General features: G+C 37.9%; 1 protein-coding gene and 1 non-coding gene across 12 annotated transcripts; both read right to left on the bottom strand.

Moving 5' to 3' along the window:
- Window positions 1-1,200: 1,200 nt before the first annotated feature.
- Window positions 1,201-1,272, bottom strand: TRNAP-CGG (transfer RNA proline (anticodon CGG)). The gene has a single exon. It is a non-coding gene; the product is annotated as a tRNA-Pro (tRNA).
- An 888-nt stretch (window positions 1,273-2,160) lies between these two features.
- LOC107784527 (telomere repeat-binding factor 1) lies at window positions 2,161-18,158 on the bottom strand. Of its 11 annotated transcripts, none has more exons than XR_001647699.2 (9): window positions 17,888-18,156; window positions 16,217-16,401; window positions 15,830-16,047; window positions 13,008-13,092; window positions 12,236-12,319; window positions 11,715-12,065; window positions 4,684-4,870; window positions 4,389-4,494; window positions 2,161-2,645 (listed from the first exon to the last, which is right to left on the bottom strand). XR_001647699.2 is itself a non-coding variant. In XM_016605675.2 (7 exons), the coding sequence occupies exons 2-7, from the start codon at window positions 16,364-16,366 to the stop codon at window positions 11,192-11,194; spliced, it is 921 nt and encodes a 306-aa protein (XP_016461161.1). In that variant the 5' UTR covers window positions 16,367-16,401; window positions 17,888-18,158; the 3' UTR covers window positions 4,565-11,191. The 11 variants fall into 11 exon arrangements, 3 of the variants coding, with proteins under 3 accessions (XP_016461161.1, XP_016461160.1, XP_075077836.1); XR_012694926.1 differs by having other exon boundaries at window positions 4,421-4,494; XR_001647700.2 differs by lacking the exon at window positions 2,161-2,645 and adding an exon at window positions 2,941-3,310.
- Window positions 18,159-18,896: the final 738 nt, after the last annotated feature.

The following is an 18,896-nucleotide window of genomic DNA, read 5'->3' as shown; positions in this document are numbered from 1 at the left end:
TTCATCACAAACATCCTTTTTTTTAATCTCCATACCAAATTTAATCTTTTCTACTCAAATCAATTTAGTCTAAGTTAAAGTAATGCTTGTTTGCCGAAAAAATCAAACTTCGTGGAATGGAATTATGATAAGCCATAACAAGGTGTTTGCCGGAAAAATCAATTGTCACCGGAAAAAAGAATATTTTTGCCATTTTTGTTCTATTTCCTCTTCTTCTTCCAGATTTTAATTTTTGTCATTTTCTTCTGCCTCGAATTCAATTTGATTCTTTAATTGAGATGATAGCAGTGCATGCTTCTTCGTGAATTTCTACTTTTTAAGGTGAAAATTCATGTACACTTTGAACTTAGTATTATGGGTTTGCTATTATTTATTTTTGTTTTTCCACCGTTTGCTATCATCTATTATGAAGGTGATTATTATTTTTGAGATTGTGTAATTATAGAAAAACAGTATTTTCGCCTAATTTGTCTTTCTTTGTTTTTTTGTTATGGCGGAGGTTACTGTAATTTTCCGCCACCATCCTTTGCTAAAGACCATTTCGATTTAGCCGCCACCGAATGAGTTTTGCCTGTCATTTTTAGCCACCTTGTATTTCCATCAAGTTAAATACTAAAACTTTTGAATTAATTTGGTTGGTTTGAAGGGCGGCAGCTACTTCGGCGATGGCCGATGGGACTTGGGGAAGGGATATGAAAAGAAGAAATAGTGAAAGAAAGAAGAGAAAAGGAATTAAAAAGAAAAGAAAACGAGTGAAAACAAGTAAAATTAAATAATATCTGACGTGACAAAATAATAGGGAGAGTGCAAAACACTTCCTGCCGCAGCTGGTTATATACGTGGAAGGGGTGTTAAATTTACATCGAACAAGATTAGGGGAGGTAAATAAGTATCCGTTTAGTTACAGTGTGCAATTCAGTTTTTCGGACAAGTTTAAGGGAACTTATGTATTTTGCCTATTTGGTATCCTAATTCTAGCTTAGGCAATATGGTTTTAACTGATTTTCCAGTAGTTTATCAACTAGTATCTAGTGTGTTTAGTTTTAACCAATATGAAATTCAAGATGGGAAATAGAAAGAAATGTGTTTAGTTTTAGCCAATATGAACATAACTGCAGTGGTTGCAAATAATATTTGAGAAAGGAAGACAGACTGCAAGTCTCAGTTCGTTTAAATAAAAACAATTTGAAGAAAGGAAATGGGGCATTCCGAGAATCGAACTCGGGACCTCTCGCACCCGAAGCGAGAATCATACCACTAGACCAAATGCCCAAGGTGATGATGTTGCTTCTGTTCTGCAGACTCTTATAACCTACACTGTTAATAAGTAGTACCTTTGCTTTTTGGTTTAGTAAAAAGGAATATTATTATTATTATTATTGTTATTATTAGTATTATGACTGGTAAAGAATATACTATTGATTCCATGTAAATGTATTAAGATCAAACTGTTATGGAAGAGGATCTAATCACCTAAATATTATTTAAAATAGAGCGGGATCACCAGTTCTATACGATTTGATAACTGAAAAATAGTCAAAGTTTTAAAACTAATTAAAATTTAGCCATCATATAAATATAATAAGTTCGACAAAAATTATCCCTAAACTAAATAAGGAAAACTTAGTAGGCGTTTGGACATAAGAATTGTAAAATTCGAAAACATGGTGAAAAAATTTTTCAAGTGAAAATGGTATTTAAAATTTTGAGTTGTGTTTGGACATAAATTTCAGTTTGGGTTGTTTTTGAAGTTTTGTGAGTGATTTGAGTGAACATTTTGAAATTTTTTTTTTTGCAGTTTTTCAAATTTTCGAAAATTTTCAAACTACATCTTCAAGTAAAATTTTGAAATTTTATGAACAAACACTGATTTCGGGAAAAAAGTGAATTCATTTTGAAAAAAATTTCAACCAAATTGTATGTCCAAACGGGGCCCTTAGTTTCTTCTTCTTCGCTATGCGTAGCTACCTTTCCCTTGCTATGCTATTTTTTCTCCTCTGTGTTAAGATATATCACATGGCTCCCACGTCCTAGTCAAAGAAGAACGAACCCCCCCTATCTTTTATTGCACGTGTCTGCATAGCTACGTCTTCCACTACTCATTCATCCCCAACAATACAGGTTTCTTCATTTTTCCTTCGATTATTTCGACACAACAACAACAACAAACCTAGTAGTTTCCCATAAATGGGTATGAGAAAGATAAGATGTACGCATTTTTACTTCTACTTCTGGAAGGGCAGAGAGACTGTTTCCGATAGACCCTCAGTTAGAGAACGACTGAAAAAGAAAAGGTAATTGCAACAAGTAGGAATAACAGCAAGCCGAAATAAGATTGAATCCAAGAATGCAGTCAAACTCTATGTAGTAATAGCCACCTATGAACAAAAGATATCATACTAACATTAATGCTAGTGAACTGAGTAAGACAAAGAGAAACGTTCGACTACCTACGAACTTTCTACCTTAATATTTGACCTTCACGCCCTCCTGTTTAGGGTCATGTCCTCAGTCAGCTCCAGTTGCGCCATGTCCCGCCTAATTAACTCTTCCCAAGACTTTTTAGGCATATCTCTACCCCTCCTGCTACCCACCGAGGCTAACCGCTCGCACCTTTGATTATTTGGATATTCGTTGAAATAATGCTGGAGTTTAGCACAAAAACAATATGCTGGATTATGAATTGACATAATTTAATTCATAAAAAAATGTTGGAGTTCACGCAAGAAATATTAAAATCCATGAACAAAATGCTGGAGTTAATGCTGGAACTTCATGAAAAAATGCTGGAGTTCAGAAAAAAATACTGAAGTTGATAAAAAAATTGTTGGAGTTCACGCAAAAATGCTGAAATTCATGAAAAAAGCTGGAGTTAAATCCCGGAAGTTCATGAAATAGTGTTGGAGTTCAAAAAACAATATTGAAGTTGATAAATAAATATTGAAGTCAATAAAAAATGTTGAAATTTATCAAAATAAATGCTGGTGTTGGAACTTTTAACAAATGAAATTCCAGTATACTATCACGAAATTTGGAAATGGCAGAAAAGATGAAAATTTTGAACTCTCGTTGTCTATTCCAACTCCAATATAATATATTGGAGTTTAATTGAACTCCAGAATATTATCCTGGAGTTCGAGAAAAGCGGGAATGATGAAAGAGTGATCTCTGCTTTGTCCAAATATTAGCTATTCGAGGTTTTTCCTCGCCCCACAAGCACCCAACCTTCCTTTTGCTCTTCCTTCGGTTTGCCTCCACGAAAGCGCCAAAAGAGAGAATCATACCACTAGACCAAATGCCTTCATAGACGCTAAATAAGGAAAAGTAAATACTGGAATATTTCAACGTTTGTTGACAAATAACCAACTGAAGAAGCAAAAGCAGAAAACGAGAGGAGAATGTCCAATAATAATATGTAAAGAAGATGACTACTTATGACTGATGAAGGAACCACGAGGAAATGTGGGTTAAAACAGTCCGACTCTAGATTTTAGTTGGATTGCTTTTCTCCTAGTTCAGTCTAACAATATTGTGGCACAATACTTAAAGCACAATTTCCTTTGTTCTATTCATGTATGCTCACTTCTATTATGCACAAGGGGCCACGATATATCATTTTCATGTGCCGAGACAAAATCCTAGCATTGGAAAATGCACAAACTTTTGGGAATCAAAGTTTTAAAATTGTTCTTGTTCTTTTACAATAATGTTCAAAATTCACTTATTTTTAGGATCTAAATTAAAATTATAAAATTTTTCTTGTTCTTCTATATTAACGTTCAAGATCTCTCGAAACACGACTAAACTAACGTTTATGGCTAGCTCGAGGCTGACCTTTGAAAATGCGATTGCAGTGCTTGCTCGTCGAATGAAATATAAGGGAAGAAGAGAACTGACTGAGGATTTTCCTCATCATGGTCTCCCTTTTATATTTTGCCTATCAACGCTTCAGCTTCATTTTAGTAGTACTTGATTTTGTTGTCATGGAATATCTTATTAATCCTTTTCTATTTTGGTTGCAAGGCTTCTTATGGATTTCTCTTTGGTATGTAATAGTAAAGGTTGCTTCAAATTTGCTTAATCTATTGCACTTCCATTTATCTGGTGCTGTCCCCCCAATACTGAGAAAAATCCCAGCACAAACTCAAAGATTTGGCAATGCAATACAGAATTGTCAACCCATGTAAAGGATGTAAGTAGAATAAAGCCAAGTAATAAAATGTGCTTCAATAGAAAGTAAAGTCGAAGCGGGTCATCTTTGCTTATTGTCCCTTGCCATATTGAAGTATAAGGGCTTCAATGCTTTTTCTAAGCTGGAAGTAAGGCTAATGCAATAGGAAACTACAAATCAACAAAGCAAAATAAGCATGAGGAAACAGTCAACTGACCATCCATAAAAGCTTCCAGTTAGCGAGCATACCATCTTGGTATAATGAGGAAAGATCACTAAGCTCTACAATTCGAGATAACTTCCAATGATATTGTTATATACACCTACAAATTTTGTAGGTATACCGTGAGATTAAGAGGCAAACACAGGAGACAAACTATACAACTCGCAAACTGTCAACCAAAATTTGTCAATCAAAGTCCTCTATAATCTTTTCAACAGGCAAGTATTTAGTAACAAAAGCTCCAACCCAACAAAAACAAGAACGTCAAGAACAACATGATCACCCTTACCACATTATTCATGGGTTCCTACCCGTAACACACAGTCTGCAGAGAACCCCACCAGCTACCAGAAACAGCTCGTCAGCCTCCTCCGGGTGAAAATGAGATACAAGTTGCTACCATCAGAAAGACCTCAGTGCTAACAACATGCTGGGGATTATTCCATTCCCACAAACTTCTTTACCATATTTACAAGCTAACAATAACAAGTGAGTTAGCTGAGCAAACAAAAAAATCAAAATAGAAAATCCAGCAAAGCTCTAACTCATATATCTAGCACAACCTCTGCAAGTTCAATCAAGTATCATCTAAACATTTTCAGGTAGAGTAACAATTAAAAATGGGAATAAGAAACAAGTAGTGACTGGGCATTCATGCAACAAAAAGTTAGAAAGAGAAGGTCTGACTTCTCTCTAAAAACTTTTCTTTGGCTTTTTCAAACTCTTTTCAAAATGATTATCTTTCCTATCATCTCTCCTTTACTTTGTTGACATGGCTGGTAATCTTTTCTTTATTTCTAGCGAGAAATCTTTTGAACTGATCGACATTGGCGAAGGTTATGACAGGTGGTTTTCTTTCACGGAGCGCAGGAGGGGATTCACTAGTAGACTTACTATTGATAGGGAAAATCTGCAATGGGTGTGTGATGCCATGATTCAGGCCTCTTAAGGGGAAAGGGAATCTCTGTAGAAAATGGGGGAGGAAAATTCAAGCATACTCATACAGAGTTTTCCAGAACTACAACATTCATGGCAGATTTTTAAGGATTGAAGCCTGGCTCGGAGTTAAAAGGGATGCTATTATTATCCCAGAAAACGATTACAATACGGGATGGGGTGATATTGCTAATAAAATACTTCGTTTTCTGGGGAATTTCTCGGATTCAAGGTTCAATCTTGCATGTCAGCAGGCCAAATCTTATATGGAAGCAGCAAAGATCCTTCAATGGTCATCTGGTGAAGTTTAGAATGCAGCTCAACAGAGAATCGAAGCATGTCCCTCATCAGAATGTGTTAAAGCTCAATTCCTCTCAAAGTGTCTTGTTGGTGTCTTCAATGATACCTTTAATATAAGCCCCAACCCTGAAGTGATTCAGAAGTGGTTTATATACAGGTGGAAAGTCACGGCAGGTCTCAAAGTTACCCAGATAAATCACAATTCACAACATGTTCCTATTTGATTTTCCCTCGAAGCAAGAGGCGCTTCGCATTAAAGGCGGCGACTGGTTCTGGAACGGTAGACACCTATCTCTTGATTGGTGGTCTCCAATGTCGGGTTTAGACATGGCTATCAGAAAAGAAGAGCATACTTGGGTAAAAGCTTTTGGGATTCCACTTCACGCATGGTCTCAAGATTTTTTCACCATCATCGGCGACCTTTGTGGTGGCTTTATAGCCATAGATGAAGATACAAAGTGAAGAAGTCATCTGTTCTGGGCCCAAATGTGTCAAAAATACTGCCAACGATCTTCCTCGTATACTAGAATTACAAGTGGGTGAATGGACGTATGAAATTTCAATAATTCCATATGCTCATGTCAAACTGAAGAAATCCGTCAATATATTGAACTCCGGCTCCGGTGTTAATTCTATTTCGATGGCAAAGGGAAAAAGTGTTGTTGAGATGGCTGATAGGTCAGGCCACTCAAGCCAACAAAAACCTATTGCAATCCCATCCTGTAACCAGCACATGGTGGGCCCTGTGGCTACTTTAATTTCAAATAAAGGGGTTGTAAAACAGGGTAAAAAATTGGGGGGGGGGGGGGGCTCAAATTTCTTGGGCAAAAAGAAGAAAGGGCATTTAAATAGGAGTCAACCCAAAACCTTTTGGAAAGCAAAAGGGTTTTTTGCAAGACCTATGGATATTAAGGCCAAGGATTTATCTGAGGCCCCAATCTTAAACTCAGAGATTATTCCAGAACATCCCAGTAGCTCTCTTATACCCGATACTCTTCAAACTGCTATAGGAGACCCCAATTAGAGCTCAGATGCTGACGACGAGGCTGACCCTCCAACAAATTTCAGCATAATGCTTCACCAACAAAATTTGATGTCACAACCACTGCAGGTACATGATTATGAATCTGATTTCTCGTCTTCTTCACTTCCTCTACTGCTCCCATGGCATGAGAAGGGGTCGACTTCAACACTTGTTCTCGAACCGGCAGTGATAGATACATCAAGGTGGACAAAGCTGGTAATGGTGAAGGCATGCAAGGCTTTTGGGGTGAATGTTGCGGGATTAGAACACAAGCTGCTTGACATCATCTTAAGAATGGAGGAAAGAAGGCAGATTCAGCTAAAACACAAAAACTTATCAAATCCTGTTAAAAAACACAGTAAGAAGAAGGGGGAAACTGAAATTAACAAGCTGAAATGTGGGATCAATTATGAAAGGGTTGATAAACAACACAGTAAGAAGAAGGGGGAAACTGAAATTAACAAGCTGAAATGTGGGATCAATTATGAAAGGGTGAACAAAAGAGATAGGGGGCACTACAAGGCTTTTTCTGAATGAAGCTCAAAATTTTGAGCTGGAATGTGAATGGGTTGAATGATAATAGTAAAAGGGGTACTCTTAGCTCATTGGTTCACAAGTGAAGATCGATATTCTTTGTGTGCAAGAAACAAAAATAGAGGATTGGTCTGTTAATCTCTCCAGACAGATTTGGGGTAACAGGTGGGTTGATTGGGCAGAGCCTAAGTCATGTGGTACAAGGGGGGGCATCATAATACTATGGGATAGAAGACGTTGGAATTGTTTGGAGGTACACAAGGGGACTTTTTCTATTTCAAGCATATTGGAGAGCACACAAGAAGAGTTCAGATGGTGCTTTACAAGGATTTATGGTCCTCACACCAATCAGGAAAGAGAGGACATGTGGAATTGGCTGCAGTTAGGGGTATGTGGAGTGAGAATTAGGTGATAGGGGGAGATTTTAATGTTTGCAGATATGAGAATGAAAGGCACAACTGCATTATAAGATTCAGAGCAATGAGGGGTTTCTCTAATATCATTCAAGACCTGGGAATTATTGATTTACCTCTCCAAGGTGCCTTCTACACATGGTCTAGGGGAGAAGACATTTATCAGGCATCTAGAATAGATAGATTTCTTATATCCCCAGAGTGGAATAATGCTTTAAGGATGTGAAACAGATTGCCCTTCCAAGGTTTTTTCTGATGATAAACCTTTACTTCTGGAGAGCGGAGAGTGGGGACCGGGAGGTGAATCCATCTTACTTCAAATTTGAGAACATGTGGTTAAAATCAGATGGTTTCATGGAGAATATTGAAGAGTGGTGGAATAGCTATACCATACATGGGAGTCCAGACTATATTCTAATTCAGAAATTGAGACTATTGAAGAAAGACATTTCCTGCTGGAATAAGGAAGTCTTTGGCAAGGTTGAGTCAAGAAAGAGCAAAGTTTTAGATGAACTTTTAGTGTTGGAACAGATCACGGAGAATAGGGTTCAAACTGTAGGGGAAAAAAGTAAAATGTTTGCTTTAAAATTAGAATCTGAGCAAATAGAAAAGCTGAGGAGATTTCATGGAGATAGAAGTCCAGGGGCCTATGGCTCAAAGAAGGAGATAGGAACACCAAATACTTTCAACGAATTGCGAACTCCCATAGAAGAAATAATTGCATTGACAGACTTATGGTTGATTCTGAGATTATTGAAGATAAGGAGCAGATAAAAGGGGAAATTCTGGATTTTTACCAACAACTATACACCGAGTCTGAACAGTGGAGACCCACAGCCAGTCTTGATGATCTGGAAAGAATATCAGAAGAAGACAAAGCATGATTGGAAATTCCTTTTGAGGAGGAGGAGGTCCTTTCTACTATTAAAACATACTCTCCAGATAAGGCTCCAGGGCCAGATGGTTACACAATGGCATTTTTCTAGAAAGCATGATTGATCATTAAGGAAGAGGTGATGGCTGCCCTGAATTTCTTTCATCATAATTGTCACATGGTGAAGTCTTGCAATGCCTCTTTTATAGCCTTAGTTCCCAAAAAGAAGGGAGCCATTGAACTCGAGGACTATAGACCAATCAGTCTGATTGGTAGTGTTCACAAAATAGCAGCCAAACTACTTGCAGAACGGCTCAAGAAAATGGTCGGTGGTCTGGTTTCTGGACATCAGAATGCCTTTATAAAAGGCAGACAAATCACTGATGCAACCCTCATTGCAAATGAAGTATTAGACTGGCAATTGAAGAATGGAAATCCTGGTATTTTATGCAAGCTAGATGTAGAAAAAGCCTTTGATAAGGTGAATTGGGCATATCTTCTAACTGTGTTGGTGACAGGTAGATTAAATGGATGAAGTTTTGCATTACCACAGTTAAATTCTCGGTACTTGTTAACAGAGGGCCATTGGGATTCGTTTCCCCACAGAAGGGACTTAGACAGGGAGACCCTCTCTCTCCATTCCTTTTTATTCTGGCCATGGAGGGCCTTAGCAAGATGTTGGACAAAGCGAAGCAGCTACAATGGATTAGTGGCTTTCAAGTGGGGCTTAACTCTGGCCCATCTCTCTCAGTATCTCATTTGCTTTATGCAGATGATACTCTGATCTTCTGTGGGGCTGAAAGATCCCAAGTCCTATACCTTAACCTAACCTTGAATTTGTTTGAAGCTATTGCAGGTTTGCACATTAACATGGCAAAAAGCACTATCTACCCTATAAATGAAGTCAACAATCTGGAGGAACTAGCTGGAATTCTATGTTGTCATACTGCTACATTACCTACTACATACCTTGGTCTACCTCTTGCAGCAAAACATAACTCAATTGAGGTGTGGAATGGAGTCCTTGAAATTTTTGAAAAGAAGCTAGCTTCATGGCAAAGGCAGTATCTTTCAATGGGAGGAAGGCAGACACTAATCAACAGTGTGCTAGATAGCATCCCAACACTCATACCAATCCCCAACAAAATTTTAAAGCAGCTTGACAAGATCAGGAGAACATTCCTATGGGAAGGAGGCAGCAAAGTTCATAAATTTCATCTAGCCAAGTGGTCAAAGGTCACCATGCCAAAGTATTTGGTTGGCCTAGGCATCAGAGATCTTTCCATCCACAACAAATGCATGTTGATGAAATGGCTATGGAGACACAATCAAGAGGAGAACTCACTATGGAAAGAGGTGGTCAAGGCCAAGTATGGGTCCGAGAATCATTGGTGTACTAAGCTGTCCAGAAGTCCATATGGGGTCGGTCCATGGAAGAACATTAGGAAGCTCTGGAGTGAATTTTCCGAGAACTCCTACTTTAAATTGGGGAATAGCAATCACATAAAGTTTTGGAAAGATAAATGGTTTGAAGGATCCATCCTGATGTTTGACTTTCCTAGCCTTTATCGGATAGCTCAGAATCAAGATTCCACTATTTCTCAAAATTGGCAAGACAATAGTTGGCACATTCTTTTCAGGAGGGATATGCAGGACTGGGAGGTTCCACAACTTCTAAATCTGCTGACAAAATTGGATGGCCTCTCAGTCAAAGAAAATACTTTTGACAGTATAAGGTGGGGGAGTTCCAAGGATGGCCTTTACACCGTTAAAGCAGGCTACACTCACTTTTGCTCCACCAATGAAATCATTGATAGATGGCCTTGGAAATACATCTGCAAGACCAAGCTACCTACAAAAATCTCCTGTTTCAGTTGGATAGCCCTAAATGAAGCATGCCTAACCCAGGACAATCTCAGCAGAAGAAGTTTTCAATTGGCCAACAGATGTTATATGTGTTTGCAGCAGCCAGAATCCAAAGGCATCTCTTTCTTCACTGCCCAGTTGCAGCAGATATCTGGTGTATGTTCTTTGCCATCTTTAGTTTAAGCTGGGTCATGCCTCAGAACATTAAGGATACCTATGAAAGCTGGTCTTCATGAAAAGTTGATAAATCCATCAGTAAAGTATGGCAGATGATCCCTTCATGTATTTTGCGGTGTGTTTGGACAGAAAGGAATCGCAGATGTTTTGATGGGATATCAACTCCAACATACGCAATTAAAGCTAGATGTCTTATATGGTTATATAGTTGGCATAACTTAGCTCCTGTCAATTGTCCTATTAATCTTTTGGACTTCGTCAGCTCTTTAGCTTTAGCCTAGTTTTTGTCTATAGAGCTGACTATGTCTTTATGTATTTCTCTTTTGTACTTCGTGCATCTTCTTGATGCCTTTAATAAAATTCTCTTACTTCATCAAAAAATAACGAGAGGATAAATCAATTGCTGCATTGAGACACAGTAACTACATAGCTGAAATTCAATCAACTATGACAGAGTTAGCACTAAGTAGGTACCATACCCTCCTAATCAACTTAAAAGACGGCTACATCATATTTGCATTGACAAGTACACACATTTAAAGAGATAAAAACATATAACTAAATGTGTGTGTGTTCGTGTACAGACGCATATCACTGCTTGTGCCTTAACTCAAGATTACCCACTAAGGAAGATATGGTTTAGCAGCTTCCTCACACCTCACCATGCCTGCCTTTAAGTTCTCTCCCCAACATCAAACCCCCTCCGCTTCAAGAAAGGAAAGAAACACAAAAAGGGTCTCATTATAAAAAAGAGCGAGAGTTCAAAAATCTCTCATGTGCCAAAATAAGTAGACAAGTAGAATGCTAAAGTATGTGATCCCTATAGCTTCTCATTTTCACCACATTACTGGTTATTTAGATTGTATCTTTCAGAGCTAGGTGAAGCAATTTATTGACTATTTAAATTTAAATAGTGAGGTTGAAACAGAAACTATTTCTGTCAGGGGGAGATTATGCCTGGCGATAAGATAGTTCCCATCTCTGTTCCTTATGCTAAAGTCTATATCGGCATTGTTGAGAAACAAACTTAAGTAGCGACATTTATTTTTAAGTTTGCAACATTTCATCTCAAGTAAAGTTGAAAATGGTACCAACGTTGTTCCAAACGATGATTTCTAAACATTGACCCAAAATGACTCCAAGCACAAAGGAAAAGGAAAAAGAAAAGAAAGAAAGGAGAGGGGAAAATGTCTTACCATCCTTGGGATGCTTCTCTCTTGTAGTGTTTTCATTGCAGCTTCTGCAAATGCTTGTGCAGCTTCGGCTTCAGCTGCAGCAGCCTCAGCCTTCCTGGCAGCCTCCGCAGCGTCGGCTATAGCTGTGTCTGCTTCTGCAACTGCTTGTGCAGCAGCAGCAGCTGCCTCTTGAGGTGACATATTCCTCATCTTTTCTAAATCTAAATCTATCTGAGATCTAGTTAGCATGTTTATGTCATCCTGATCAACCTTAGAACAGATCCTCTGACTGCTATCCAGGAGGGGAAGGGGGAGGTTTCTTCTTCTGTTGGAGAATGTCAATTTAGGCGCCACTTTATACTTCCGCTTCATCTGCAGAAGAACTATACTAGCGAGTATTATGATCAACCATGACGATAACCAATAACAGCCAATTATTCAAAAACTTGAACCCAAGTGCTAATTCTCACTGGCTTCACACTATAAGCTTAGGGCAAGATGTGCAATAACTAGAAAACATGAAGGACATAACTGAAAATCACCTTTATGAGTTTTCCAGTTGCAGTTAAATATTTCAGCTTTGCTAAGAGTATCCTCTTAAAGTTTGGAGTTTCCCAGTACTGGTCCTACAAAATTGGGGAGGGGGGAGTAAGTATTTGATGAAATAAACTGACTTATCTAGCAATAAGTCATGATTTTGCTAGGAAGTGAAATTGCAGCAGTATTAACCTGTTTGGCTTATTTAAACTTCTTACATGACCTTCATCACCTTATTGTTAGGAAACAAATTTACCAGAAAGTTCGGTGTCATGGTCAGCGTAGACGAACCAACTATTATCATGGGAGCCCTGATTAGGAAAGCCCTTACTTTGGGGAATGGGGACCATCTCATAATATAGCAAATCAAGAAAATACATAAAATAATGTTAATTTAGCACAATATAGCATTATCAGGTTCATGTTACAGTCGGCCAATGTACCATTCCATATATATACATACTCTAGAACCCATCTATGCGGTATTCTGCAAGTCCACTTCAAATGCAGTTGACTCTTTAATCACACTAAGGTTTGATTAAACTGACTCCAAGAATACCTAAAAAGAAAATATGCAAGAATCACCAATTCCAAACACAATCCAGATTGTTAGGAATGACAAATCCACAAAACAAGAAGCAAAACTCCAAAATCAAAGTACATATTACAGGTCCTTCAAAATCAATAAAGAAAGACGTGAATGGTAATTAATGAAATACTTCTCCAAATTTTGTATATTTGGTTCTCCCTTATGAAGCTCAATAAGAAGACAAGTACCTCTATGTACGTAGAAATGGTAGCCTGGTAGGAACCACCTGGCTCATTCAAGTTGCTTATAGTCTCCATTATAAGATTATCCAACCTATAACAAAAACAAATGAGCAGGACTTAGAGAAGATCATTCCTCCAAAGTAAACATATAAATAAAATAAGAATAACATGAAATGCCACTAATGCTAGTTTATAATTGTTATACTGACTAAGTGTTGTGAATGATACAACCAACGTGGATGCTGATGTGGACGCTGACTCAGCAGAGGCCCATATGATTCCACATCAATCTGTTTTGAGGAGAAGCAAACACGTGAGGCAGTCTTCAAAGAAGTTAGCGGATTTTGTGGTGCAAGGTAAGGGGAGAAAAGCGTGAAGAGGACTGGTGCAAGGTTTAGTATAAATAACTGGAGCGGCTTCAAAGGAATTTTCTTTGGAATGCGGCGGATGGAACTAGAAAGTTTCATCTAGTGAATTGGCAGACAGCCACTTCCTCAAAGAAGTGGGGTGGACTTGGAGTAAAAGATCTTAGGGTATTCAACAGAGCTTTGCTGGGGAAGTGGCTGTGGAGATTCGGGGTAGAAGAGCATGCTCTATGGAGGGAGGTCATAGTAGAAAAGTACGATTCCACGGGAGGGGGTTGGAGGACCAAGGCAATCACAGCACCGTTCGGGTGTGGCATGTGGAGGAACATCATGAAGAACTGGGAAGCTTTCTATGGCAACATCACTTACAGGGAACATGCAAGATTGGGAGATTTCAGAGCTCCAAAATTTGTTGGCACTGCTATACAGGCAAGACAGGATCCATCTTGCGATTCTTGGAGATGGGGGTTGTGTGGCGATGGTTTGTTCACCGTAAAGTCATTTTACCAGAGTATGTTGGCGAGAGATGAGGCTATTTTTCCATACTCATCGATCTGGATTCCTAAGGCGCCCACGAAGGTGTGCTTTTTTGCATGGCTAGCAGCGAGGGGAGTGATCTTGACAGCTGAAAATCTGCGAAAGAGAGGAATTACACTTGTTAGTTGGTGCTACATATGTAAAAGCTCAGGGGAAGAAGTTGATCATCTTCTACTGCATTGCCCTGTGTCCTGGGGTTTGTGGAGGGCACTCTTAAACCTTTTTGGTGTTCAATGTGTGATGCCAAACACTGTAAAGGAAATGCTATATAGCTGGGCCGGTTTCCGTAGAAGAAGCAAGCAAAAGGCGTGGAAGTTCGCCCCGTTAGCTCTCATGTGGATAGTCTGGGGAGAGAAATAGGAGAGTTTTTGAGGGGATTAAGTCTCCGTTTTCATATCTTAAGAATAGTCTTTTATCTTTGATCGCTTTTTGGTGCACACATATAGCCCCTACTTGTGCAGAAGATTGGGCGTTTTTTGTAGAGAATCATGTTCTGATGTAACTTCTCTACTTTTTGGTATACTTCTTGTATGCGGGATTTTTTTCTCCCTTTTGATTAATACAATTTACCTTATCAAAAATTCTCATCCCCTTCTTCTAAGTCTCTCATCTCCTTCTTCTATGTCAATTTCCAGTAATTTCCCTTTCAAGCATTCAGTTCCTTGTAATTTCTGTTGAGGAATACAACTATCGAGTTTATTGGTTGTGGATTGTGTTGTTCGAATTTCAGATTGTTTCATTGGTGCTTTCATCCAGAGGTCACTTATGGAGGACCAAAAGTTACTCAAGGCTCTAGTCGACGATTCGGTTCAGGAAGTCAAAGACTAAGTGTTTAAGGAACTCTCTGAAATTCGTGGTCTTCTCATGGAGGTTGTTGGTAACAGACCGCCGGCAAGACGAGAACCAGCGACAACCACCCTCCGCCACAAGCCAGTGGAGTTCGGTCGCTTTTGTGGTGAGAATTCGGAAGCCTGGTTGTTTCAAGCGGAGCGCTATTTTGATCACTATGGAATTGCTGAAGATGAGAAGCTCACTATAGCATCGTTATTTTGGTCCCTTCAGAGTGGTCAAACGCATTGGCGAGGTGGCCTACAAGCTCCAACTTCCTGACAATGCCGATATACACCCCGTGTTCCATGTCTCAATGCCCAAACGTTGCGTTGGCACACCTGAGTCCCAAATTACGCCCCTAAACCTGTCTGATTTTGCTCAACCAATTGAATCCTTGTCACAGAACCTTGAGGACAAGGTTCTTTTCAGGAGGAGAGTATTGTTGTGAATGATACAACCAACGTGGATGCTGATGTGGACACTGACTCAGCAGAGGCCCACGTGATTCCAAATCAGTCTGTTTTGGGGAGAAGCAAACGCGTGAGGCAATCTTCAAAGAAGTTAGCGGATTTTGTGGTGCAAGGCAAGGGGAGAAAAGCGTGAAGAGGACTGGTGCAAGGTTTAGTATAAATAACAGGAAGAATAGTGTATTAGGCAAGCAATTTGTTATGTGAAGTCTGTAATTCTCATCCCCTTCTTCTAGTCTCTCATCTCCTTATTCTATGTCAATTTCCAGTAATTTCCCTTTCAAGCATTCAGTTCCTTGTAATTTCTGTTGAGGAATACAACTATCGAGTTTATTGGTTGTGGATTGTGCTGTTCGAATTTCAGTTTGTTTCACTAAGTAAATAGAAAGTTGTAGAACTTTTGATATACTTCCATTCTTTTAGGCATGAGGTCTAGGGATCAGCTTCAGAACGCCGAAAAATTAGCTAAACTTATGTCTGTAACCACATTTTGAGAAAACAAAATTCTTGTAACCAAGACAATAGGGGAAAAACCAACATCTAATGATATCAATAAACACAATGAAATCCACAAGATTACAATATGAGGGTCGTGCTGTAACAACTAAGAAGCACGAACAGGTATAACCTTAGGATAGATCTTCTTGAACCACCAAGCTGCGGAGAGCCTCTAGAAGTTGTGGCTGGCCTTGCTTCAGGAATTTCCGCATCACATTCAGCTGCCGAGGTAACAGCCACAGAACTCTCATCCTGCATAGGGGCCTGAATCATCCTTTTGAGGGCCAACTTTGCTTTCTCTCGAGAACCCCAGCCGTTTGCCATCACAGTCATATTTCTCCACTTGTCCTGTACATCATCTCAAAGATACATCATTGTGAAAAAGACTTCAGCTCAAATAAGTAGCTATAGAAAATTGAATATACTGGACAACTATCATCTGACTCAAGAAACATCTAAACTTCCTCTCCACTGAATAAAATTAGTTAAAAAAGAAAAGAATAACACGAAACTCTACCTTGAGATCTACATTTGAACGCAGATACAACACTCCACTAAATTCTGGATCCTTAAGAATTGTACGCCATTTGCCTGGCCCATATTTAATGACACCAGCTCTAAGAGCAACTTCTTCTTCAGGAGTCCACTTCAGCTTAGGTGCACCCATCAAAGCATTGAGGAAATGAAGTTCCCAGAACAAACCTTATCAGAAAACCAATAGTGTGTGTCAAACCAAACACCCGAAGAAGATAACTGGGACAACATATAAGGACGATGATGGGTACTATACAACTGAAAAGTTACATAAACTTTTATAATAAACACTAAGTCAATAAAAAATAATTTGAAGAAACAGCCGATAAAATATATAAATTAATATTAACCTTATAAACATCATATTACGATAAGAAGTGCATTCGTCGCTGAGACACAAAAGAAAACCAGAAAACAACCATAAACTGCATGAATTGGTGTTAGAAAAATCGCATAGCATATTTGTTCACATCTACTAAACAGATATAAACAGATCTCCCAACTCCATGGATGAAGCTACCATCACGAGGCATAATCAGTACTATCTGACAAAGGAAGAAATGCAGATGTATGATACTATGTGCAGTATCACAGAAACAAAATATTGGAAGACACGCGCAAATACTTCTTCAAAAAATGCAAAAAGAAATCCATACAACAATTATCTATCTTCTAAAACACATTCCAAATGATTTGTGAACATTTATTTTTCAGTATTGATTACTGCATTTCTCTGAGTACTTCAATCTGATTCCTTTATATTTGGATTTATCAAATCTAACAAAAGGGCTTTAAACAACAACAATGCACAAAAAAACAAAACATTCATAAACAAACAAAACATGCATTCATATATAAAATCATTTAGAGCCAAAAGGAAAGGAAATTAAGTAACTAGAGAGAAAGCGTCTCAAAGTAATGCTAGAACAGCCGTTTAAGATATAATTTAAGCTTAAGATCATACATTCTTCACATTAAGAGCTATGCCATTTTCCTTAACTTTCAACATGCTAGACACAGGAAATGTGTTTGGTATGAGGGAAAATGACTTCCAAGAAAATGTTTCCATGGAAAAGTCATTTTCTAGTGTTTGGTATGAAGATGAATTCAGTCAAACCATACACACCCACAATTCAAGAAATCAAAAGCATCACATATGGTTTTAGAAAACATATTTTGCTTACAAATCAAACCAAGGTAAATTCAGTTGAAATTGGGCGACGAGAGTTTTATAATCAGACCAAAATGATTCTGAGTACTTTTGTCGAGATCATAAGAAAATTGTGCAAATTTTAATATTGGAAACTAAATAATTTCAGAAACCAAAAACAACCAAGGCAGATTTCCCTCGTGCTTTCAAAAAAAAAAAATCTTCCCTAAAATTGCTTCCAAATGCTAAACCTAAACCAAATCCAAACGCCACCTGAACTACTAGTCACAACAGCAAATCCAAATAAATTTCAACAAAATTACAGCTCATGATGGATAATTAATCGAGTAATTCGCACAGTGTAAAGAACTGAATCCCCTATAGACATATGCAAAATAGAAATCGAAACCCGAATTTCGTCCAATAAACGAGATTACAATTCAATTGACGAAAAAGGTACGGGAAATTGAGGGTGTAAACGAGCAGAGGAAGATCAATAATCACCAGAAAACAGCCTGCAGGCGGAGTGGTTAGAGCGTTAATTACTTTGGAAAAAAGCTCCTCTTTATGTGTATTCGTTATAGCGTACAATCTTACGCACTAGCTGTGGGAGTAGATGTTATAGTTTTGTGTAACTGAAATATTACCAGCTATTGTAATGCCAGTACACGATTTTAAGGAAATGGGAATATTTTCTGCCGCTGAGATGGTGAAAAGTTCTAGGGATGTCGTTACTCACCGTTCACCATGAAAGTAGAGGAGATTTGGGGATGAGTTGACATAAGAATTATGAAATTACAAAAAAAAAACGATATTTTTTAAAGAAAAAATGATATTTAAAAATTAGAGTAACATGAAATGAATATATAAATTGGAGCTGTTTTTTAATTTTTGTGTTTTGAAGTGAAAATTTAAAAAATAGATTTTTAGAGTTTTTAAAATTTTAAAAAATTCTAAAATTTAATTTCAAGTGAAATTTAAAATTTTCATGGCATAATATTCATTTCGGAAAAAAATAAGAAGTTTTCAAAAAAGGTAAAAGAAAAATTTTATGGCGAGACGGGCCCTTAATCTTTTTTATTTGTGGAGAATTACTTGAAATAAAAAATGTTCCAGTAACAAAAATTGCTTTTTTTATTTAAAGTAGTCAAATTTTATATTTACCACCATGTTATTCCCACAATATGGACAAAAACTTATCTATAACCAAGATCTCATAAACTCCATCTCTCTATTTTGTGATTTTAATTACTATGCTTTAATTAAATAAAATTAGAAAAACTAGTTGGTGATAAATATTTACATGTGTTTTCTTACGTAATTTACACTCAAATTAAAAGCATCAAGCTAGCCTGCTTGACCAAACTTTTGCAAAGCACTTTTTGAGGGTGTTTTGGTGAGAAAGGAGAAGTGTTTTGAACGGTAGTAAAAGTTGTTCTTTGTTATTGTAAAACTAAATTTCTGCTTTTTCAAAGAAGTAGAAATAGAAGCAAAATCAAAAAAAAATATTTTC

This window comes from Nicotiana tabacum, chromosome 9, assembly GCF_000715075.1.
Source record: "Nicotiana tabacum cultivar K326 chromosome 9, ASM71507v2, whole genome shotgun sequence".
Taxonomy (NCBI): Eukaryota; Viridiplantae; Streptophyta; class Magnoliopsida; order Solanales; family Solanaceae; genus Nicotiana; species Nicotiana tabacum.
This window is presented reverse-complemented; position numbering and strand designations above follow the sequence as displayed.